The sequence below is a fragment of the Takifugu flavidus genome, chromosome 1 (assembly GCF_003711565.1).
Source record: "Takifugu flavidus isolate HTHZ2018 chromosome 1, ASM371156v2, whole genome shotgun sequence".
In the NCBI taxonomy this organism is placed as follows: Eukaryota; Metazoa; Chordata; class Actinopteri; order Tetraodontiformes; family Tetraodontidae; genus Takifugu; species Takifugu flavidus.
In genome coordinates, this window is record NC_079520.1 from 18439145 (window position 1) to 18455388 (window position 16244).

General features: G+C 44.4%; 1 protein-coding gene across 1 annotated transcript in view; it reads left to right on the forward strand.

Moving 5' to 3' along the window:
• The window catches only part of fam20cb (FAM20C golgi associated secretory pathway kinase b), a 34388-nt gene extending 18144 nt beyond the window's left edge, over positions 1-16244 (forward strand). Inside the window, exons 4-11 of the mRNA XM_057040487.1 lie at positions 9723-9815; positions 12873-12988; positions 13507-13687; positions 13781-13890; positions 13985-14066; positions 14153-14212; positions 14289-14439; positions 14544-16244. Of these exons, the coding sequence (XP_056896467.1) occupies positions 9723-9815; positions 12873-12988; positions 13507-13687; positions 13781-13890; positions 13985-14066; positions 14153-14212; positions 14289-14439; positions 14544-14660 (910 nt within the window). The 3' untranslated portion in view covers positions 14661-16244. The remainder of the gene's footprint in view (positions 1-9722; positions 9816-12872; positions 12989-13506; positions 13688-13780; positions 13891-13984; positions 14067-14152; positions 14213-14288; positions 14440-14543) is intronic.

Consider the following 16244-nt stretch of genomic DNA (forward strand, 5'->3'; position numbering starts at 1 on the left):
AAACAATAATTAAGATATGATTAAAAGTTCAAAGACAAAGAATTACTTATTTATTTTTCTTGCTCTCAATAACTTTCTCACTTTGCATTCAGTTCTATCCAGTGAGATTGGGGGAGTTATTCTTCCAACTTTTTGTACCTCCTGATTAGCTGTGTTTACCATCCCATCACAAAAGGCAAGAACACATGTTACTTACTCAGACTGTGTCTGAACTTTAGCTCAAGTGTCACCAATGACAGCCACAGTGAACAAGAACATGCTGTTCGTCCTCTAAATGAGACTCTGTAATTCAACCAATTTGGCACATGAAAAGTTCTGGAGTCCTGAGAAGCAGGAGCAAAAACTGTTTTCCAGAGGGACAAAGCTGCTAATTAGACTTTAATTATCTAGGATAAAAATGCAAATCCATATGCCAAAGATTGGCCTCTCTGTAGTACCAGTATGTATCTGTTCATATAGTCTTAGTACAGCATGTATATACAGTATAAGCACTGCGTGTACTGCAGCCAGGAACATCCACATCCTTGTCTGTTTACATCCATATGCTCAGCATTTGATTCAGCCCTTCACCATCTCTCCTCTTCAGTCCCACAAATGAATGGCAGACTCCCCTCAGCATTCCTCCTCTGCGTCTGGGAGTTCATTCAGTGTCAGTGTTGGCCATATTGCCTGCAGTCTGTACAATGGCGACATATGTCCACGAGACCTGCCTGCCTCCGCCGGAAAGGAATCCGCTCTCAACAGAAACATCGCCGCCATTCTCCTCTCCTTTCAAACCGTCTTCATAATTCTATTAGTGCCTCCTATTCAGGAGTGGCCTGATAAGTCTGCAGGACAATGAGCGGCACGATGGAGGGGGTTCTTCTGGGGGTTGGATGGCGCTGGCCTGTGTGATGTTTGAGAGAGCCGCGGTTTTGTTCTCAGCAGTGTAGCCCGTGCTGCTGATACATTAAGCTGCCGCCTATCAGCTCTGAGAGGCACTTGATAAGCTGGGAAAACGCTTGCGTCTCTGCTGCCCCTTTCATGCTCTGGGTCTGATGCAACCAATGGGCCGATGTATTGTCTTACATGTGTGTCTTTATGATTAGTACAGTATTAAACGTTAATGAAATGAGCAAACAGCCGCTGCAAATATTGTACAGAAGCACATGCTGCATCTAAGAATGGATAGAGTGACTGGGCCCCTTGCTCAAATAAAGATTAATATGACTGACTGAGTGTGTATTGATGCCATTGAACTGTGTCAAACATGGCCATAATCTGGATTTAGCAGTCTCTGGCATGAATATAATCTGACTGAGTCATCACTATTTGAGGTTATGTCTAGACTAGATCTGCTGGCAGCATATGATACATAAGTTCAGTTGTTTAGTGAAGTAAAACCCTCAAATGTCACACTTGAACAATAACAACAGTCCAATGTAGATAATTTACTTCTCTCAAAGTAAAAATTCCCATTTAAAACTTTGTTTAAAACCGTACAAATGTAGTTGTTGTCATTTTTCATAAATTTCTCGTGACTGGGTTGTACTGTTGAATTATATATTAATGAAAACACATTTCTTAATTAAAACTGCAGGGTTCCAACCTAACACAGTCTGCAATTTCACTAAATGTAAATACACTGGGGTTAGTTTAACCCCATAATTTAATCAAATGGCCTGAACATTTTCTGCCAAGAAAAAATATGCTTTAAAATCTCTAAAGCGCAGTACTTGAGTACATTCCATCAAAGAGTGTGTTAGTGTCGTATGAGATGAAGAATCATGTTTGAGATGGTGTCGAGAAAATGCAGTTGCTTCTCTTTGCTGTCCCGTTTGATAAAAAATGCATTTTAAAGGACATGCTGTGGCACTGCTGCTATGTCTTCACATCCCAGCAAAGATACCATACCAACGCAGGACAAGCCATGCGTGTAGCACAGGGTTATAAAAGGTCCCGGCAAGTAAAAACCATGGGAAATGGTGAGGAAGAGGTGGGCATGACTGTCCATGCTTCCATCAGGCCTGGCAATAAGCCGGAACTGTTGGTTGAGTGTTAAGAGGATGGCTGAGCAGCTAATAATTAGCAGTTAACATGTTTCAGGGAAAGTTCACTTGGTTCCGACCTTGTTTAGTTACACCACATCAGATTTCAAGCTCTCAAACTCAGCAAAATGTGAAAAATGTGAAATATTCATAGCTGAAGTTCTTATAGAGCTTTCATCTGAGCCGAAACCTCACAAAGGGAGCCTGCTACCTGCTAACCCTAACCCCTAACCCTTCTAAAGCACAAGCTACAAGAGCCCGCTCCCCCACCACGTGTTTTACCACCCTGTGGGCATTTGGAGAGTGAGAGAGAGAGAGAGATGCATATCATCCAAGAGAGGGTGCGGCCAGTGTTAGTTGTAAAGAATCGAACCTGTTATATAACCTGGAGATGGCTTTAAACTTCTGCTGATTGTGTGGATATAAGTAAAACCTCTACCTAGATCCTGTCAGGTCTAGGCTCCAAATAACAATTTTTTGTCAGTTACCCATAAAGAATCACACTTTAAAAGGAATCATGTACCAGCAATTTATTCATAAAAATGTGCTTTGAAGAGGTTTTGCTCATGGTTATGATGATGTATACCGTAACTAACATTTCATCCCGAGGCGTCAACGTGCATCTCATTACTGCAGACAATAGCAATCGCTTACAGAACCCCACCAGTTACATGGATGAGCTGCTCAATTCCAATTACACTCTGGTGATTGCAACACTTTCAGCGAGCGCACAAAGGCCGGTCAATGATGTGTGACCGCACACGTGCGCGCGTGCGTGCACACACCAGAGGAGGTTGCATATTGTTGCTGTAAGGAGAATTCAGAGAGGCTCCATCAATCTTGTCATCAAAAATCAACATTGCTTGTTAGTCTCTGTCCATTGGTGCGTATGTGTGTGTGCATCTAAAAAAAATGAGATTCACCTTTCGGTCTGAGCGAGGTTTTACTGGACTGTGGGTCGATAGATCAATGTTGGGTGGAAGGCACACACTCAGCAGAGTCAGAATAGCTCTGGAAAGGCCACTGCAATCAGTCTTACCCGGGCCCGTCTCCTAATCATCCAGCAGAGATGCTCAGTCTGAATGGAGGCTATTTTTACAAACTGGCACTTGAACTACGTCCAGTCAACTCAGGTATGTGGCAATCATATGGATAATTGAATGGGATGACGTGCACCCTCTTGAGCTCCAGATGTGTGTTGGAGGCTCTTATATTTACAGCTCAAAAACTGGACATTTATTAACCCCAACAGGTCAGACTTTTAGTTAATCTAATACTTGGGGGCAGGGGCGGGGGCAAAGGGCGGCAGATACTCGCAGAGCTTAAATAAGTGCAGCTAAAATGTGGCCCGGCCAACAAAATAAAAACAACACCCAGATAAGATCATGCAAAATGGTTCTTATTGTGTTCTTTCATGTCTATTTACAACCACGTTTTTCCTTTAAACAGCAAACGTCTGCTGCTGTTTGGCCCCCCTTCGCCGTCACCACGTAAACACCATTGTGTAAACAGTGACATCATAGCCCCACCTCGACCGTGGCTGCTATATGTCACACATGCAGAAACACGCTGTCCTAGTACTTCAACGGTTGTAATCATCCCTAATGTCGTATCGAGACAAATACGCCACCACCTGTTGGCCTGGCAAACTAAAACATTTTTTATTCAGCTCTTTCTGACCTGTTTGCAACATCCATGTTCTATAAACCTGTACATCAAAATGGTGAGCTGAATTCCATACTCCAAGCTGCTCTGTCAAGCCCACTGATGGTGCCATTACCTCGCTGGTGTTGATAACTGGATGAATGGTGCAGATTACAGAGAAATGCATCATCTTTCCATTCAGTGATTCATTCAGTCTCTACTTTAAAAATGGCGATTAGGGAGATATTCTGGCTGTTTTCTGAGATGGGGTTTATCTCCATAATCCATGCTCACCTTCCGATAAGAGATTCCATCTTCTGCATTTCATCCTTCTCTGAAAATCAAAAAGGGTTTTCTCGGCCCATCGGAAGTCACAACCTTTAATGAATCGATCTAACCCTTCCTTCATCCGTTGGCTTGAAGGTGACAGACAGAGTACACGGGGAAAACCGAGCATTGTGCAGTAATTACATCCCAAACTGAATTCATAATCCAAGGCAATTTAATTAAATCTGAGCCCTTCCTGAATTCCCGCTGGTTTTGATGCATTCCACACAAAAAGGAAAGTGATTGGATGTTTCTACGAGTTTTCCAGCACTGGCGTGTGGGACAAGCCCTCGACCTTTAATGTCAGAGCTGCTGTATTGGTTGAAGGTAAATAAAGCATCAGGAATTCTGTGTTGCCCATGGATACAGAAGCAGTGTGGGTGCCTCTGCCAGTCAGAGGCAGCTGATGATCTGTTTCACATGAAGTGAAGGAGACAGAGAGCCAAAGATGAGATAGGACCCGCTGTTGTATCAGGAGGTGCGAGGCTGGGACCACCTTTCCCCGCTGTACTGTGGCGGTATATCTGTCATCGATTATGTTGAAGCGATGTCTTCATCGTCTGGCCTGTTTATCTGCCCAGGATATTTACGGGCTGGTGTGATAAGAGCTCGGTGCAGTGGGAGGAGCGCTGTAGCTCCTGGCGTATTACGCTCTGTGTTTACACACTTCTCTATGAAAGATTCATGCAAAAATAGGCCTGTTAGACTCTGACTAATGCTATTGCTGTAGTCGTGCCAGGGTGCTCTCCCTCTTCTACCTCTTGACATTTCACACTGTCTTGCCATGCTTTAGACCCCCTCATAGGTGTGTTTTTCCCTCTGTGAAGCCCATTTATTTCCTTGCTTCACAAAGAATAGGACTGTTTGAAGTGGGTCCAAATGAGGAAGCTATATTAAAGGCAGGAGATTAAAGGAGCTGGCTTCTGGATGGCATCATTTAGATGATGTTTTACCACCAGAAACGATAGAAATGCTTAAATAGATTACATCTGTTCAATTCATTCAACAATTTTCACGTGTGTGATATTTATGAATCAAGCTCGCATTGATACATTTCCCTCAGATAGAAGGTGTGTTTTAGTTCTCTTTCTCTGGACGTGCGCGTGTCTAACAAATTTATTTTTTTCAAGTCCAAAATCAGAAATCTTGAGTAGTTGCTTTGGCCTGTGTGTGTGTGTGTGTGTGTCAGGGGAGGGGGGGGGGGGGGGGGGGGTTCTTGAAGGAAACAGCTTTCTCTCTGCATGTCAAGCCCGAGATCTGAAGGGCTATAAGGGAGGAAAGGAGGAGGAGTAGGAGGACAGGAAGGAGGAGGAGGAGGAAGAGGAAGAGCACCGCAGTGTCTGCAGAGGCATGGCAGCATCACACTTGTAAAACTGCGACACACAGAACCTTAAGCACACATGAAGACATGACTGATACCTGAATGACTGTGTTACGGTTGTTTTGAGGGCCATTTAAATATTTGCTGTTAGGTCAATGAAAGAAATCTGTTGACGCCATGTATTTATAACCGTAGAGAATATAATATAAATTAGACATCATCCATATGGCAAGATGTGTATTAAATGTAGAAAAATAAAAATGGAACACGACTAATCTACGGTCACTGTGTTTTTCTGTTAACAGAACGTTTTTTTTTCCATCTATTAGTTTCTGTTTTTTTTAGTTTAATGTAGAAGTTAACAGGGCAGCTCAGGACAACATGTTCTTTCAGCAAAGAATTCAGTACAAAAGAAAATCGGAAGCCTATATAACATCTTATATAACATCTATACAACTTGTTGCTGCACATGGTGTTTCTTCATATTTCCGCTGCACTCTCCTGTTCCCCTACCTGCAGAACACTCTCTCACACCCTTTACAGTCCTATCTCTGAGCCGTGTGTCAGTCCCTGAGATCCGGTTCACACCCCCAACGGTAACTCTCGCCTCGTCGGAAGCAGGTACGCCTGCCTCATTTGCCGCCGAAAACCTTTTTCCTCTCAATTTATCAAATGCCATCGCGCAAAAAGGTCAGCGTTTGCATCTCGCTGTGCTCAAGATGAAGCGCATCGCCTCCCCTCGTTCCCAGTTTCGCCTGCGATTTTTCTTTCTCTTTGTCTCTTAATAACTGATTTGGATTCTCCCCCTCACGTGCGTCTCAAGGTTTACACGACTCCTCACACCTCCACATCCTTCTCTTGAGGCTTACTTTACGGTTTAAAAAAACAATGTGTGTGTGATGGTACAGTATGTGAGCAATAATGTGGTGTGTGAGCCTGTGTTCACTTAGCCGTGCCCAGGGGTTTGATGGATGATGTGTGACAAATGTGTGGAGTCAGCCCTTTGGTGGGGACCCAGCAGGGCTGGAAGATGCCCTTGTCTCTTTATATTTTACAGCATATCTTTTTACTCCTCTTCCTCCTCGCTGTGCCCCACCCCTGTCGCTACTGGCTTACGTTGATCGATTGACAGTTTGACTTTGAAATTGCATTTTTTTTAAAACTCCCCTAAAATTCACCCTGACAGAGATGTGATGCACCGACGTGGGCTCCGTGTTTGCTCCCCTTGGAAAATCCAATGAAAATCTTAAAATGGTTTGTTGGCCTGGCTAAACGGAGATAAATGCTCGAGCAAGGATTGTTTAAACGTCAGAGAGAGAGAGAGCGTGCATTCAGCTGCGGGGAAGGAAGTTAGCGTTCATTTATAACACTGAGCTGTCCCACTGCTGGCATCCTTCAAAATGAATAACTTTCAGTTGCCAGGATGAAACACAAATGTCTTCAAACCCGACACAAGGACTATATATATTATGGTCTATACTACATATTTAAATATGTGGTATTATAAACATGACATGGTTGCATGCAGATTTGGGATCTCAGAGTCCTGCCTCTAATAAGAGCCTGACCTTTGACCTTTGATGTTGCCGGCATGCTAATTTCTGTCAGTGTCTCTATGAAAATCAGGGGCCCAAATTCCCACTGACATACCTTTTTAAAGCTCATGTAATTGAGTTTACCTGACTGTGGGTCATTAGATGTGACCACCCAGTGTTTTGCTTTACTGTGGACGACGTCACCTCCAAGCAGATGCCGAAGGAAGAAAAGGCTGATTGTTATTTGGACCAAGTGAACTGGATGAGAATTTTCTATTCTGCAGCATGAGACCGAATACCTTTTCTCAGCTTGATGTCAATAACGGGGCAAAAGGAAAAGCTTCCGTCTCACCACCCCCCCCCATCTCCCGCTGCTGCCAAGGCTGTCCGTGCCTTGTTACACAGGTAGATTTTCCAAATGCACGCTTGTCGTCTCACACTGCAGTGTGTTAGCCACGAGCCCCTCCTGAGCGGGGAGTGGAGCCAAGAATCTCCCTGACCACCCAGAGTAAACTTTGTGTTTACAGCAGATCAGGGGTTACCAGGCGCGCTTGGATCAGAGCCTCCGTGATGAAGAATCTGACAGGCGAGACAAAAAAACCTTATCTGAATCAGGCTAAATGAAAGAGACTACAGTACCTGCTTTATTTCCGCCTCCTCAGTGAGCCCAGCACATACTGTGTGCTCAAACATTTATAGACTTTATTATGTGGTCATGCATTTATGTAGGCTTCCTCTGTTTCATGCTTCCTGAAGACACGTGACGGGAATATGCCCAGAGTGGCCTAATCACAGGTGACGCTGTGGCTGGATTCAAACACAAGGTTGCGTAACACGTAACAGCTGCATATTTGTTAGTTCACAGGACTCAAAGAGGCGTTGAGTTTTTCCTCTCCCCATTATTCTTCTCATTTAACTCGCCGCTTCTGTCACATTAATCTCCTCTTAATCTCTTCCCTCTCTCTTCATTTGCCTGCTCCCCGGTCAGCAGGGGGGGCATGCCCTAAATAACTTTATTGACATTTGAATTGGATGTGGATCATGGCAATTACCCAGTCTTCCTGCTTCCTGGCTGGCATTTGGCAAGGTGGGGGGAAGGATCTTAAGCCAGTGCCACAGGCAGAGAAACGAGTTTTAATTCCATACGCATGACCGTAGTTATACGGTCTTCTCATATATTAGTATTAACGGGCACATAGGAAAGCAGTGACACGTAACATGAACACCACCTCAGGCACACGGCTTTATAGCTTATAAATAAAGAAGCTTAGCGTGGTAACTTCCCCTATAGACGGCACTATAGTAGGTCTATGTGAAGAATGCTTGTTGCTTTTTAAGGCCAAACATTCCATCAGTCATACAACTATTTGCACAAGGTTCAGGAAGTATCTGTGAAGACACAAAACCCAACTGTCAGCTTTGCTGTCTGCATTATGTTTTCCTCAAAATTGTTCATTTTGTTTGGTGATCTTGCATGTTCTGTATCGTGTCATGCTAAGATAAATTAGTTCAAGTTAAATTTGAATTTAAAAAAAAGTCACATTCGAAGTAAATGTTACAAAATTTGGAAACACAACTGAATCCTCATCATGAAATTACACTGCAGTCACCTTTGAAAACAGCTTTAGTTTCCTGGATGCCATGATTCACCCCTGTGAGCAGCACTGGTCTGAACAGATGCAGCGTTGTTGTTATTTTCTTTGTTTTTTGCCTGATAAAACAAATTGAGGAACATCAGGATTTGGTTCACATTGATGAGGGAGGGGTCCTGGTAGCGCAGTGCAACTTCTTTTCCTCTGAAGCCCACTGTAAAGTGATTGTTCTGCAAACTGGAAGAAAGCGCACGTGTGTCTGACTGCAGGGGGAATGTGGAAAGATGACAAAGACAGAATGAGAGCAAGAGAGAGGGAAGAACACTGAGGCATTTTTAGTGGATGAGTGTGTTTCTGGGCTCCATGTTGTGTTAGTTAATGACGGGTGCATATGTCAGCCACGCAGCTGTGGAGCTACAATCAGCCAGCCAGCTGAGGAGCGGAGCGATGGATGGAAGAGGGAGGGAGAGACCGAGAGAGGCAAATATGGAGCGCTGGATGCGGAAAAAAAGGTGAAATAGAGGATTTTTTTTAGCCATATAAACAGAGAAGTGCATCCAGAGGGAATAGAGGGAGAGACAGGGAAAGTTGCCAAGACAGTTCGTCTCGTTCGTCTTGCTGGAGCAGGAGCGGCAGAGCGGCAGCACTCATGATTACACTCAGCTGCTTTCCTGAAAAGTCCCGGCAAGACAAAGTAAAAAAGCAGAGTGAGAAGGGAGGAAACGAGAGTTCAACTGTGCATCTCCTCTCTTTTGATTGTAGGTTAGGTGGCTGTCCTTGTATTTTCCAAAGACTGGCATTTGTCCTTAGATGGCCGCTTCTTGGGGACTTTTCACTTCCTCTTCCTTTGACTTCCTTGCTTTCCTTTCCCCCCTTGGCCCAGCGGGCTGTCCTGCCCTGTCCTGGCCCGGACTCCCATCAACTCAGGGATTTAAGCCTTTAAGAGCCTCTTTTCCCTCCAGTAAGAGCTTTAAGGCGGAATGTGTGGGGAAAGCAGTTTTTTGGGGGGAAGGATCAGAGCCGGACAGAAATAGGTACGAGAGCAGGAGTGGGAGGACGGCTTTGACCTTCACTTGTCTCCGACGGCAGCAGCGATGAGGCCCTTTCGACAGAGCAGTGTAACTGTGGTTGCTATGGAGAAATCTGAAGTGTGATACATTAGCATTTATTGATTTTGTTTTCTTTTTACACCACGGTGAGGGTCCGAACCCTGGTGTTCTGTGGGGGTTAAAACTGACGTCCCCTCCTGTCCTCCTGTCCTCCTGTGTCTCTGCAGGCAGACCCGAGAACAGGAGACCCCCCCGGACTTCTTCTACTTCTCGGACTTCGAACGGCACAATGCTGAGATCGCAGCCTTTCACCTTGACAGGTGAGTCCAATGTCTGTCCGCCCGTCCCTCTGTCTGTCCGTCTGTCTGTCCTCCTTCCATAATAAATGTGTGTGCAGCTATGTAGAAGTTTCCTTTGAAACGAATCATAACTTCTGGCAAATAATTTTGTGAATAAAAGTGCTGAGTCACACCAGACTGTCGCTTTTGGGTAAAATATGTTATAAATGATTTCCCCCACACACATTGCGTAAATAATACATAAGATATGAAGACAAGTTGGGCGAGTTTAAAGGGGTTTGACAGGACAGCTTCACACAAAACAAGTAAATAAAAAAACTTACAATATTGACACTCGTCCTTAAAGCTTTATAAAGAAGCAGTCACACGGTTCACATTTTACTGTTCCGCGTTTTAGTGTCTCTTAGAAAGTTCGGGTACACTTCCCACTGCGTTACTGGCAGCAATTATGTTTTCATTATTCGCTAATGTTTTATCCACTCATGGTAGCATCGCGGCTCATTTTGAAGGTTATATAACTGACAACTATCCATTTGCCAATTCTCCAAACTATGAAATGCTGGTGGATTTTAGGAGAATTTCCACAATTAAAGAAACATAACAATTCTACAGAGCGCTACACATGCTTTTTATTTCTAATAATACAAACAAGGAAAAGTTTGTGGTCCGCTTGGTTTTAAAAGGCCCCGCTGACAATGGGGGTCAAGTCTGCTGGTAGCTGATAAATCTGTAAATAATAAATTAAAGGGTTTTATGTCCATCATATTTCTTTATTTAAGAACCTAATAATAATTAAAGAACCTTTTTTTTTCATTTGCTCTTTATTTGCTTTACACTTCAAAGCTTCAGGCTTAAAAACACAACCTGATGTCTGTGGGACAAACGGCTGTTTGTTCAAGGTGTTTGTGGTGAGAACCACCTGAGCTGGAGGGCCAGTGTCCTGCAGGGTCTCCCTCTGGCGTTTCTAATCAGCCCTTTCTTGTGTCAACCTCCCGCTGACCCCGGGAACAAGAGCCAGCAATATACCTGAAGGGTGTGAAGCGCTCGCGTGGGTTTTAATAATGACTCATTAGGGTCTTTATTTGTACGCCTCCCTCCTACACCTCAGTGTTTAACTGTATGTCTGGATGAGTCTCCGTTATTGTGTTCATTAATGCGCATCGACATGTTTCCCCGCTCTGTTTCACCCCCCCTAAACTAAATGGTGTTCAGACTGGGAGGTAGAGGCCCACAGAATGAATTCCATCCTCCTGCTGTTTGAGCGCATCTGACTCCACAGTGGCGCCATCGGCCATGCTTAGGTAACCACCACACTCGCTGACCTCACCGCCTTGACAAAGGTTAACGCTTCATGGCCTGCCTGCTGGAGAGACTCTAATGGAAAGAGAAAAAGCTCATGAGGATCTGTGATGGATCAGAGAAGGCGTTGCTTTCAGAGCTCCCGCTGACGTCCCTGTTGCAGTTGCTATTGTGAGCAGAAAGACCGTACTTCAGCACCAGAGCGCTGCCAATATGTAGTGATCCCGAGGTCACGCGCTCGCTTGACACAGGGCCACAGAGGGTGATGCTGAATGTGCTTTTCCTTTCGGCGCGATGACACCGTTGAGCAGCCATCGCCGGCTCAGCCACTTATCCTTTCTTATATAGTCTGCGCTGTTGTAAGCACCATTAATTATTTGATTGAATTTGAATGGGCCCTCGCCGTATTAAGTGGAGGAGAGACCACAAAGCAGCCAGCCTGGGTAGAAACTGTAGCTCAGACACCCGCTCAGAATTCCTACCCAGGCAGCAGCTTCGTCATTTCTTTTTCAGCTGGGATTTATTGAAACGATGGTTCCAACATTGTTGTTCATGCGCACCTTTGAGCTGGCCTCCTAATCCCACACTGAATAGAGCACAAAATTAAAATGGCTGCACGCGAATGAGGTTTATTAAAAAAATGGAGCCGACAAGAGGAGTCAGCTGTTGACGTGGCGACGGGCCCGGGACCAGTCAGGCGGCGCGTCAGCCCGCGTCCGCAGAACGAGTTGCATCCGCGTGTGTCTCACTTCGCCTGCCAACATTCAACTTGATGGCATCATTTCTGTGGCGAGCTCTGTTCAGCCTCCATTTCTTTCTCCTCCACTCTCTGGTTCCCTCTAAGTCTCTCTGCCCTCAGGCCGTGGCCATTAGGTGTTGTCAGGGGCATCCATTTTTAAAGATTGTGTGATGTGGTAGTCCAAGCAGTTTTGCTGACAGGGGCCACACATGCATGAAATAAGAATGTGGCACGCAACCCGGAACGGACCCACGCCATCTTTCAGTTAATGACATTTTTTACCCTTCCTCTTTGCACCCCTGTGTAGATATTACTATGTAAATATACACAGTGACCTGTTCAATGAAGCAAAACCTAATGGCCATACATATTAAAATAGGAACTATAGAAACAATTTAATATTTTAGAATGCAATGCATAAATAAGCAGTTATGAAATTTTAAATAGTGTCACAGTGCCCCCTATTGGGATGACTATATCGGATTTGGATACAAGTGGACTGTGAAGGGATCCGGAACCAGGGATCAAGGGTTTTAATCCCATCTGGGGTGATTGTTAGTCTATAGGCAAATGAATCTTTTCAAAAGTTTAACTCTTCTATCATTTTTCAACCTTCTACCTTTTAAGATAACATATTTTTCCATCATTTACTATATGGGTTGACATGTGACTACCAGAATTCCTTAATTTTTAATCCTCTTTCTGTCTTCCTTGTTAAATGTTTAACATCTTTAATGTTAACCTGAGTCATTTTAAAGCGTCAACTCAAAGGATCCTGCGCTGAAACGGAGACTTATAAGGTTGATAAGTGTGATTTTTGGTTAAGGCACATTAGATTTGCATGTACTGTGGGCTGCAGCTTCTGACTAGTGTCGGTACAGTCGCTGTATTCCCACTGTGTTCAGAGCACATGCAGCTGTCCCATTTATATCCTGCTGTAGCTTCGATTCATGTCCCACTGGCTCTCCCACGCCTTTATCTTCCCCTTCAGTACCCACTGGAAAAGCTAACCCCTGCTCCAACGTACCTGTGTCTTGCAGAGTCCTGGACTTCCGCCGCGTCCCCCCTGTGGCCGGGAGGCTCGTCAACATGACCAAGGAGATCCGTGATGTCACGCGAGACAAAAAGCTCTGGAGGACCTTCTTCATTTCACCTGGTATGGGCTGAAAATGGACAGAATTATTCATAGGCACAGACAGATTTAGAAATAACCAACGAGTCACGAGATCGAGGCCTAAAAACAACCGTCGCGTGTCCAGAAGAAAGACGGATGGTGCGGTTTTCAGCAAGTTTTTCTCCCCACAAAAGTTGAAGCCGAGCAAAAAGCAGAGTTTTCTTCATAACGTAGACTGATTCTGTGCCCTGAATTACTGCGCTGTTCATTTGCATCGGATTAATATTATCAGGGGACTCTTGCTTGTGCCAGTATTCCTTATAGGCTGGCTGTATATTATACACCTGAAAAGTTTTTACAGGATTAAAGATAGAATTACTGAAAGCCTCAGCAATTAATACAACTGAATAAATGCCCCCAGGTCATTGGAATCTTGTGTAAATGGTTCTTTAAATGAGTGGGATCATTATGTGAGAGAATAATTAGCTTCTTTTTCTTTCAGCTGTTATTATTAATGATCTCACTGAGCAGCCACAATGTGTTCTTGTTCCCAATCCCAGCCAACAACGTGTGTTTCTACGGGGAGTGCTCGTACTACTGTTCCACTGAGCACGCTCTCTGCGGCAAACCCGATCAGATAGAGGGGTCCCTGGCTGCCTTCCTGCCGGATCTGGCACTGGCCAAGCGTAAGACGTGGAGGAACCCCTGGAGACGCTCCTACCACAAGCGCAAGAAGGCAGAGTAAGACATCATCCGGCATCCTCTGACATGGCATTTAAAAACTGTACTGTGGGTTTAAATGCATCAGTGCTGACTGACACTGATATTGCTCAGGTGGGAGGTGGATCCAGACTACTGCGAAGAGGTCAAACAGACTCCACCTTATGACAGTGGCACGCGGCTGCTGGACATCATGGACATGACCATTTTTGACTTCCTCATGGGTGAGACAGGACATCTGACACCACAGGGAAAGCCCAAAGAGTGAGAGGTTCCCATGCTCCCGTGGCTCAGTTGTGTGTTTGTTTGCCAACACAGGGAACATGGATCGTCACCATTATGAGACCTTTGAGAAGTTTGGAAACGAGACCTTCATCATCCATCTGGACAATGGCCGAGGGTACAGCACGGCTCTGCTGCCTGTTATTGCGCCGTTGGGTGTTTTGCCTGCACTTCTAAAATCAAACTTTTTCCATGTGACACTAGATTTGGAAAGCACTCCCATGATGAGATGTCCATCCTGGTGCCGCTGACCCAGTGCTGCAGGTATGATAATGAGGACAACGTATCTTATGTGTGAATGTGCTCAGAGATTTAAAATCACCGGCTCCTCTCATTGCAGGGTGAGGAAGTCGACCCACTTGCGTCTGCAGCTGCTGGCGAAGGAGGAATACAAGCTGTCCACGCTCATGGCTGAATCCCTGGTGAGGGACCACCTGAGTCCCATCCTCATCCAGCCACACCTGGAAGCCATGGACAGGAGACTACGCCAGGTCTGCACTTCCATTCTTCAGATTCACAACTTTTATTTTGTTTTAATTATTCACCTGATTGCGCTCAAATACTCACAAAACTTGTTTATGTTCATCCTCTACAGATTCTGAATGTTCTGTCGGAATGTATTGAAAAGGAAGGGTACAGTTACGTCGTAGAAGACGACCTGCAGGAACAACAAGGGACCGACCACGTCCCCACCAGCCCGCGGTGGAGGTAGCTCTCTCCAGAGGCACGAACAGCCAGGAGATTCGGTTGTACCCGTAAACTGGACAGGCATCTCGTAGCCCGGACAAGACGGCGTTTGTGTAGAACTGGCCCACGTGCTTGACATGTCTCATTTGATTTTCTCGGAATTGCGGTGAATCCCATCTGTCTGAGGTCAAAGCAGGCAGTGTGGGTATGGAATGGTTGGACTGGATTCACCAGCGGAATGGCCGGATCGCTGCGAGCGATGCCGTAGACATCGCCAAGACTCTTTGAACTCTCCATCCCTGACTGTAGGATCACAAATGATCCAAACAAACAACTCTTCCTCCGCAGCACGGCTAAAGCCTGAAGGTCTTGCAAAAGGCGCCCTTTTTTTCTTTTTCTTCTTCTCCTCATTCAGGACCCATTTTTTGAATTCAGTGAATTCCGCGGGGCTCGTAAAAAGCCTCATGAACCCCCCATCCCACCCTCACGCGTTGAATCATGTGTTGCTGTTGTTATTAAAAGTGTTTCATTTGATGGTGGAGGAGTTGGTGGTGGTTGACTTCCTGTTGTCTTAATTATTATGGGAAATTGTTCTATGGATCTGCACAAGATATGTTTTATTGCATCGTGGGATTTACGTTTCTATTTGTTGTATTTCTGTCATAAAATTTAAAGTTGTATATGATTTGGAGTACAGGTTTACTCCAGATTTCGTCTTTTAATTTTGCCCATAAGTCTTACTTGCACTTAAGAGAGTATTTATTTTTAAAAAGAAAATCATATTTATTATTTGGAATTGATTCTAATCAGCAAAGTCATTATTTCTGTTTGCGTTTGCCACCACGGTGCAGTTCCTCATCGGCCCAGCAGAGGACAACAGCAGACAGCAAAGGGTTCTTGTCTCGGTAAAATGAAACTAATCCATATTTCACACCGTTCTGATCAGAAAGCTTGTTTCAAAACAAATGTTGGTTAGAGCAATTCTCTGCCTGTGTTTACATTTAATTCAACTACTGTTTGTTTTTTTTAAATTGCAACCAATATGAGGTTAGATTTACAGTACCAAAAGCCAAATGTGACAATAATAGTTTTATATTATTATTTTCTTTGTAACATATTTGATGTTGAGATGTTGCTGTTGTGGAGAGATTCTTTTTCAGGATGTATATTTCATTCATAGCCAGCAGCTTATAACTCAAATGTGGGTGTCAACTCTTCAGTCTCTGGCTGAAAGTGAATATATTCAGTAGGAAAACTAGTGCCTGTGCAATGATAGAAAAATACTTGAATGTCAGGTTTCATATCAGAAAGGTCATGACTCCCTCTGGGTACGAATTACAGATAAGAAGGCGAGGCCTGTGTGCGCTGACTCCATCTGTTCAAACTTTTATTCCACAGGTTCCCATAGCTGGTGTCAGGTCAGTTCAGTGTGTGTGTGTGTGCTGGTGTGGGTGGGCAGCGGAGTGCCTCTAGATAATGCCATGTTAAAGTGAAACGCTTCTCTTTTCTTTCATTCAACTTCTTTCTGTGGATTTGTTTTATTTTTTGTTTTTTTGTTTTATTTGCATCATGGTAAAAGTGCAATAAAACAAACAAAAAATAATAAGAA